General features: G+C 40.1%; 1 protein-coding gene across 1 annotated transcript; it reads left to right on the top strand.

The window, feature by feature from the left end:
• The first annotated feature begins 7,404 nt into the window (after positions 1-7,404).
• LOC126070988 (olfactory receptor 7G2-like) lies at positions 7,405-8,166 on the top strand. Its single transcript, XM_049875304.1, has one exon. The coding sequence runs from the start codon at positions 7,405-7,407 to the stop codon at positions 8,164-8,166; it is 762 nt and encodes a 253-aa protein (XP_049731261.1).
• The last annotated feature ends 337 nt before the right edge of the window (positions 8,167-8,503 follow it).

The raw sequence follows: 8,503 nt of genomic DNA, 5'->3' as shown, positions 1-8,503 counted from the left end.
CCAGGATCCATCTGACATCAGCAATGATATCCCTGTTTCCAAGTCCTCCCCTGAATCTGGCCTGAATTGCTGGCAGTTCCCTGTGGATATTATCTGCTTTTGAACGATCTTGAGCAAAATTTTACTTGCATATGATATTAATGATATTGTTCGATAATTTCCACATTCGGTTGGATCACCTTTCTTGGGAATAGGCATAAATATGGATCTTTTCCAGTTGGCTGACCAGGTAGCTGTTTTCCAAATTTCTTGGCAGAGATGAGTGAGAACCTCCAGTGCTGCATCTGTTTGTTGAAACATCTCAATTGATTCCCTTCAATTCCTGGAGCCTTGCCTTTTGACAATGCCTTCAGTGCAGCTTGGACTTCTTCCTTCAGTACCATTGGTTCCTGATCATATGCTACCTCTCGAAATGGTTGAGCGTCAACCAATTATTTTTGGTATAATGACTGTTTATTCCTTCCATCTTCTTTTGATGCTTCCTGCATCATTTAATATTTTTCCCATAAAATCCTTCACTATTGCAACTCAAGACTTGAATTTTTTCTTCAGTTCTTTTATCTTGAGAAATGCTGAGCATGGTCTTCTGTTTTGTTTTTCTATTTCCAACTCTTTGCACACGTCATTATAATACTTATTTTGTCTTCTTGAGCAGCCCTTTGAAATCTTCTGTTCAGTTCTTTTACTGCATCATTTTTTCCTTTTGCTTTAGCTACTAGATGTTCAAAAGCAAGTTTTTGTCATTTTGTCATACTGTGGGGGCTTGTGTGTTGCTGTGATGCTGGAAGCTATGTAACCGGTATTCAGATACCAGCAGGGTCACCCATCATGGGCAGGTTTCAGCTGAGCTTCCAGACTAAGACAGACTAGGATGAAGGACCAGACAATCTACTTCTGAAAAGAATTAGCCAGGGAAAACCTTTTGCAACACTCTAACCGCAGTTTATTTGGTCAAGTTTTATAGAAGCAGCACCTGAGGCAGGTATTCTGTTATGTGGTTGTGAGGGCATCCATTTCAGCAGAAGGAAAGTGGGAGAAGGTGAAGAGAGCCAGGAAAGGACGAAAGCAAAGTTGTAGGGATAGCCAGAGGCTAGCTTCAGCCTGATTCCATGGACAAAGCCATGTGAATGGAAACTTAGAGTTAGTCCCACTGTGAGAGATGAGAGCTTACTTTTCATGCCCCAATCAGTAATCACTGAGACATGTCATTGATAAATTGTATGTGTAAAAAGTAACATCAGCATTCATCATATTCAGTTTCATTATCTACAAAAGGGACAAAATTAGATGATTTCCGTGGCTTCAGAAGATTGTGAGGTAACTGAACCTTATCAGTGAGAAAGACTTTGATTCTAATAAGAAAATATAAACCTTGGCTCTAACAGGTTTTCATTACAAATAGTTCATTACAAGGACTTCGGAGGTAGAAAATGCACAAGAACAGGTCGGTAGGGTTTCATTCAGTCTCCTACAAGGTGGCTGCATTCTAGGACAGCAACAGATCCAGGTGTCCTAATCACTTTTGATGCTCAGAGACACAAAACTGACTCCTTCTTTGGGCCTACTATTAATAGAGGATCTTTTGTTAATAGAGATCTATTGTTAATAGGAAAACCCTGGTGGCATAGTGTTTAAAAGTTACGGCTGCTAACCAAAAGTCAGCAGTTCAAATCTACGAGGCACTCCTTGGAAACTCCATGGGGCAGTTCTACTCTTCCCTATAGGGTAGCTATGAGTTGGAATCAACTCGATGGCAATGGATTTGGTTTTTTATTGTTAATAGACCTTTCCATGGAGTGATACAGAAGACATCTCCTCCTCTCTCACCACTTTGAATAGGATCATACATCCCTTTCTCATTAAACTTCTCATATGGGAAAAATCGAGTACTATGAGAGCCTCAGGCTGACCATGCAGATTGTATTTCTGTTGGTTAGTGAAGCCCTGCAACCACTAAAACCACTAATACAATGGCTGGCACATAACTCTCGATAAAATCCAACTGGGATCATTGAGTTCTATACATTACCGTTACTTATAAGGCTTGTTATTCCTTGCTCTCAAACATTTCTACCACTTCATTCAGCAGTTTTATTGGTTTCCCTTTATTGTAATATCTTTCAGCAGGTTTACTAGTCTTAATAATATACTCAAATGAATAATTATTCAGTAGTCTGGGTAGAGATGACAGTCTTTTTTGGACCCCTATTTGCTTTGATCTTGTCTAATTGATTTATTGATCAGAGTGTATATGAGGTGTTACTTTTGTCCTTGTTGTTGTTAGGTGCCATCGAGTCGGTTCCGACTCATAGCGACCCTATGCACAACAGAACAAACACTGCCTGGTCCTGTGCCATCCTTACAATCGTCGTTATGCTTGAGCTCATTGTTGCAGTCACTGTGTCAATCCACCTTGTTGAGGGTCTTCCTCTTTTCCGCTGACCCTGTACTCTGCCAAGCATGATGTCCTTCTCCAGGGACTGATCCCTCCTGACAACATGACCAAAGTATGTAAGACGCAGTCTCGCCATCCTTGCCTCTAAGGAGCATTCTGGCCGCACTTCTTCCAAGACAGATTTGTTCATTCTTTTGGCAGTCCGTGGTACATTCAGTATTCTTGGCCAACACCACAATTCAAAGGCGATAATTCTTCAGTCTTCCTTGTTCATTGTCCAGCTTTCACATGCATATGATGCGATGGAAAATACCATGGCTTGGGTCCGGCGCACCTTAGTCTTCAGGGTGACATCTTTGCTCTTCAACACTTTGAAGAGGTCCTTTGCAGCAGATTTGCCCAATGCAATGCCGAATGTGGAAATTATAGAACGCAATCATTAATATCACATGCAAGCAAAATTTTGTTGAAGATCATTCAAAAACGGCTGCAGCAGTATATCAATAGGGAACTGCCAGAAATTCAGGCTGTTTTCAGAAGAGGATGTGGAACCAAGGATATCACTGCTGATGTCAGATGGATCCTGGCTGAAAGCAGAGAATACCAGAAGGATGTTTACCTGTTATTTTATTTACTATGCAAAGGCATTAGGCTGTGTGGACCGTAACAAATTATGGATAACATTGTGAAGAATGGGAATTCCAGAACACTTGATTGTGCTCATGAGGAACCTTTACATAGATCAAGAGGCAGTTTTTCGGACAGAACAAGGGGATACTGATTGGTTTAAAGTCAGGAAAGGTGTGCGTCAGGGTTGTATTCTTTCACCATACCTATTTAATTTGTATGCTGAACAAATAACACGAGAAGCTGGACTATATGAGAAAGAACAGGGCATCAGGGTCAGAGGAAGACTCATTAACAACCTGCGTTATGCAGATGACACAACCTTGCTTGCTGAAAGTGAAGAGGACTTGAAACACTTACTAATGAAGAGCAAAGACCACAGCCTTCAGTATGGATTACACCTCAACATAAAGAAAACAAAAATCCTCACAACTGGCCCAATGAGCAACATCATGATAAACGGAGAAAAGACTGAAGTTGTCAAGGATTTCATTTTGCTTGGCTCCACAATCAACAGCCATGGAAGCAGCAGTCAAGAAATCAAAAGACTTTTCTCCTTAGTCACCTTATTTTGCAGTTTTTCTTTCTCAACCCTGGTGAGTCTACACAGAAGTTGAATAAAATTAATTAAATCGCTGAAGTTTTAGAGGGCTTCCTGTGCTCTTAGAGATCTCATGTGAAACTTTTTAATGTGTGTTTGTGAGGAAAATACTTTTCCTGTGGGGATGGATTTTATTTTGAGGAAGACGTGTTGACTGCATATCAGGACAGCAGAAGAGGGAAAGTGGCAGGCTCAGGAAGGTGGCTTTTCCCACAGGCACAAAGAAGCAGAGTCATCAGTCAGAATCATCTCTGTAGTACGGGTGTGACAAAAATTCAGGTCTTGTACCATCAGTGGAGTGTATAGAGAGCCTACTGTTCAGGTCATTGATGGTGGTGGTGGGATTGTGTTCACCTGCGCACTCGGAGGACACCTCACCTGGCACAACATGTGTCTTCTAGTACAAAGATGCTCCATTTATGTTCATACTGTATGTTCATACCTCACCCAAGAACTACTGACTTTCATCTCTGGGTATACATTCCAGTGATGAGCATTGTTAATAACTCCTTTTTGAGATTTTGATGTGTGCTGAAATCTGAGAAGCATGATGTAAATATTAGAACATGGAAGAATGTATTAGAATATGGGCTACGAAAGAATCTGGAATTTGAAAATCTTCTCAGTTTTACTTATTAACATATCATTTTCAAAGTAGTGTATGAAATGTATTTGTAGCTCTTAAAGAATGGCAATGCAATGAAAACTCATATCTCTACCCCTGGGTTAAGAAATGAAGTAATGCCATCACCATGGAATCCATTTCAAGTGTCTTCCATTCACATTTTCCTCTTTCCTCCCAGTAGCAAGCACTATCCTGAATTCTGTATTTATCATTTTCTGTGATGTTCTTCTATTTTGTTGAATCCTATTACTATGGATTGAGTTATGTCCTCCAGGAAGATAGGTTGAAATCCTAAACACTTGTATCTGTTGCCAATTTTCTTTTCTCAGTATTTCTGTTCTACCTCCTAGTTTCTTGCCTAGTTACTGGGGTGTTTCAACTTGCAAGTGGCCATCAAAACTCAACAATTAGTCTTCATTCACCTGGGGAAGAAGGACAGTCAGAAATAGGAGAAGGATATCAAATGTGTGCCTGGCTGCCTTCATGAACAACTGCCTCCTTTACCATGAGACCATAACTTGATGATGCCTGATTACCATTACCAAATGTTTTGATCAAAAATTGTATAGAAAAATTCTGATCAAATGGGGTGGCGGGAGGGGGAGAATTTGGAACAGAATTTCAAATTCTTAATGGCTTTAGACTTTCTGCAGCCATCGAGGCTGAATGAACCCCTGAAACTATGGCCCTGAAATAATCTTTAAACTTTAAACCATAAACCAATATTATACACTAAAGTCTTCTTTGAATGGTAATTTAAAACAAAACAAAACATGGCTTATCTTAATTAGTAAAGTACTTCTGCTTTGAGCATTGTACACTTTTAAAGAATTATCTATGTGAGGTCAAATTGACCATGGCAACTCAAAAGTTCGGATGGAGAGTATAGGGGGTAGTGAGTTTAAGACATTGGTAGTGGAAAGTTTTGGAGGTAGCAGGTATGGTAGCACTATTTGAAGAATGCAATCAATGTCACTGAATTGAACCTGTAGAAATTGTTGAAATCCTGTAACTTTGGCTGACTATACTTTCACCAGAGTTAAAATTTTTTTCTTTAATATGAAGGGTGTTTAAGGAAGTATTCACATGGAACACCATCTTCACCATCTGCCATCTAAGCCTACTGAGAATGTGGATAAACCTGCACACTAGTGATGACATTGTGATTTCTTACAACTCTATTAAAATCAAAAGCCAAATTATCAACCCACCGTCCACTAATGTAGATTGAAGAACAATGTAGATTGAAACTATCATGATGAAACTGGAAAAACTGTGATGAAATTGTAAATCCTAAAAAGGGAGTAATATGTCTATAAGGTCTCTATGAGTCGGAATCGACTCGACGGCACTGGGTGGGTTTTATGTCTCTCAACAGTGATTATAGTCAGAATTGACTACAGAGAATAGCTTAGAATCTTCTGTGCAATACACACAGGATGAAGATTAACATTCATGAAACATTAATGACTCATAAAAAGAAACAACTCTTAATGTTTACATTTGTATAATATCTTAATATAATATTTATATCCACATATATAAACTGTATTTTTATAAAATCAACATCAAGCTTCCTTATATCATTGGTAAAATAGAGATGCTTTTAGTTGCATATAAATAAAGAAGATAAGAGTTCAGTTAGAGAAGGATGGCGTGTCAATTTATACAAAGTATGCACCAGGAAGGTGAGCAGAAAGAGGTGGAGAGAAGTGGAATCCAGTTACTGGGAATCAGTCATCCTGAGTTCTCCTCTTTTTTTTTTTTTTTTATTATCTTGGTCGGAAACCCTGGTGGTGCAGTGGTTTAGAGCTACGGCTGATAACTGAAAGATGGGCAATTTGAATCCACCAGGCACTCCTTGGGAACACTATGGGGAATTCTACTCTGTCCTTTAGAGTTGCTATGAGTCAGAATCTACTGGACAGGAACAGATTTTTTTTGTTTTTTGTTTTTAATTGCCTTGGTCTTTTCAGATTTGCATTGCCCTGGGATCAGAGTAACAATAAAACAGTTTGGCTAATGAAGAACATTGGATAGTACCTGCCCAGGGACAGAGACTGGAAATAGTCTTCCCATGACTAACTCACTCAACAGTCCTCCCCCATCAGGAAGCAGCACACCTGAGACTCCACCCACAGATGATCCTTCTTGCTCAGAAGCATCCTGCTTCATTCAGTCCGTCTGTCTTTCTTCAGGACACATCTTCCACCTTTCCCATCCAGGGCAGAGTTCAGGCATCATTCTTCAGTGATATCAGCCAGGTAACTTAAAACTGCTTAAAAATGAGGGCTAAGGGCAGATATCTTAGTACAGATTTATCCAGATGAAGCTGTGACTAGGGTACGTTCATAAAATGAACGGAGTCTCCCATAGGACAATTGGCTCTCTGCCATCTTCCTGACATATTTCCTTGTATCTTAGCATCAATGCTCAAGCAGCTCTCATTCCGGTAGTCTCCTTCTCTCACTCTGTAATGATATGGGCCGTGTTCCTCCTGAGCAAACAGGAGGACTGCTATAGAATCCTCTGACATTTACTTGCATTCTTGTGGGGGAGGGGGTTGGCTTCACCTTATCTTCCCATTTCTGGTTCTTAACATACCTTCATATTATCTCTGTTGTCTAGCTCTGATCTGTGAAAAAGGTGGTGGAGACTCAGACAGACACATCTGGCTGCTCCCCTAGTCTATATATTTGTCCGTAAAAAATTGCAAAATTTATAAATGATCATATCCGCAGACTGTGCAAAAACAATACCTACTGAATCAAAGACCATGACCACCATTTCCTCTTTCCAGAATGCTCTGCTATATCAGCGTTGTTTTTTTTTTAAGTAACAAAATATGCATAATGAAGACACCCCATTTATTTTCTTCTCCTACTTTCCCAAGATCGTGCTTGCCTCTGGTGATGTAGCTGCTGCTGGTCCAGGAACCATACATTTGATTTTCTTATATTTCTTCTGTCATGTCATCAACAATATGGAACCAGAAATCAAACAGATATTTCAAAATTCTTTTTCCTGGTACTGACAGAAGATCCGGAACTGCAAGCCCCCCTATTTAGTCTGTTTCTGTCCGTATATCTGGTCACTGTCCTAGGAAACTTGCTCATTGTCTTGGCTGTCATCTTTGACTGCCACCTCCACACCCCCATGTATTTCTTTCTTGCCAATCTGTCCCTCACTGACATCTGTTTCAATACCACCACAATTCCAAAGATGCTAGTGAACCTCCAAGCACAGAATCACAGCATCACATATGCAGGCTGCCTCACCCAGGTGTGCTTTGTCCTAGTTTTTGCTGCTTTGGAAAATTTTCTCCTTGGAGTGATGGCCTATGACAGCTTTGTAGCCAATTGTCACCCACTAAAGTACACTGTCATCATGAACCCCCACATCTGTGGCCTGCTGATTCTACTCTCCTTGTTCATTAGCATCACGAACGCCCTGCTCCACAGTCTGATGTCATTGCTACTGTCCTTCTGCACAAAGCTAGTAATTCCTTACTTCTTCTGTGAAGTTCTTCAGGTCATCAAGGTTGCCTGTTCTGAAGCTCTCATCAATAACATCTTCTCATACTTTGCAGCTACAATACTGGGTGGTGTTCCTCTCTCTGGAATCATTTTCTCTTATGCTCAAATTGTCTCCTCCATTTTGAGAATGCCATCAGCAGTTGGAAAGTATAAAGCTTTTTCCACTTGTGGGTCTCATCTCTCAGTAATTTCTTTGTTCTATGGGACAGGTTTTGGTTCATATATCAGTGCTGCATTTACCCCTTCTAGGAGGACTGCAGTAGCTTCAGTGATGTACACCGTGGTCATTCCCGTAATGAACCTCTTTATCTACAGCCTGAGAAACAGGGAAGTGAAGGGGGCTTTGAGAAAAATTATGAGGAGCATACCTGCTTTTCAGTGATTACATTACCTACATTTGGCTTGGCTTTCTAGACTGCATCAAAGTGAAAGAATAATTGTGAGACAGCATGCCTGACTCTTCCACCAACACTTTCTTCTAAAATAATGACATAACCTAGTGGCTAACTGCAACTCAATGTAGGTTTGAAATTTGAATTTTCTCTTTGTGTAGCTCTGTGCTATTTGACAAATTATTTTTATTCTCTAAGCTGAATCTCTTTGGTCAGGTTTTATAGAAGCAGAGCCTAAGGCAGGGTTGATTTATTTTGGTAGCACATTCTCAAAATAAAGAAAGCAGGATGTAGATAAAGCTGTGGGAATAGAGACTAGCTTCAGCC

Source organism: Elephas maximus, chromosome 3 (assembly GCF_024166365.1).
Source record: "Elephas maximus indicus isolate mEleMax1 chromosome 3, mEleMax1 primary haplotype, whole genome shotgun sequence".
Taxonomy (NCBI): domain Eukaryota; kingdom Metazoa; phylum Chordata; class Mammalia; order Proboscidea; family Elephantidae; genus Elephas; species Elephas maximus.
The sequence above is the reverse complement of the archived record's forward strand: the minus strand, read 5'-3'. Positions and strand labels throughout refer to the sequence as shown.

Excerpts from the sequence above, each read along its gene's own strand:
- LOC126070988 (XM_049875304.1), top strand. The coding sequence starts at position 7,405 with ATGTATTTCTTTCTTGCCAATCTGTCCCTCACTGACATCTGTTTCAAT.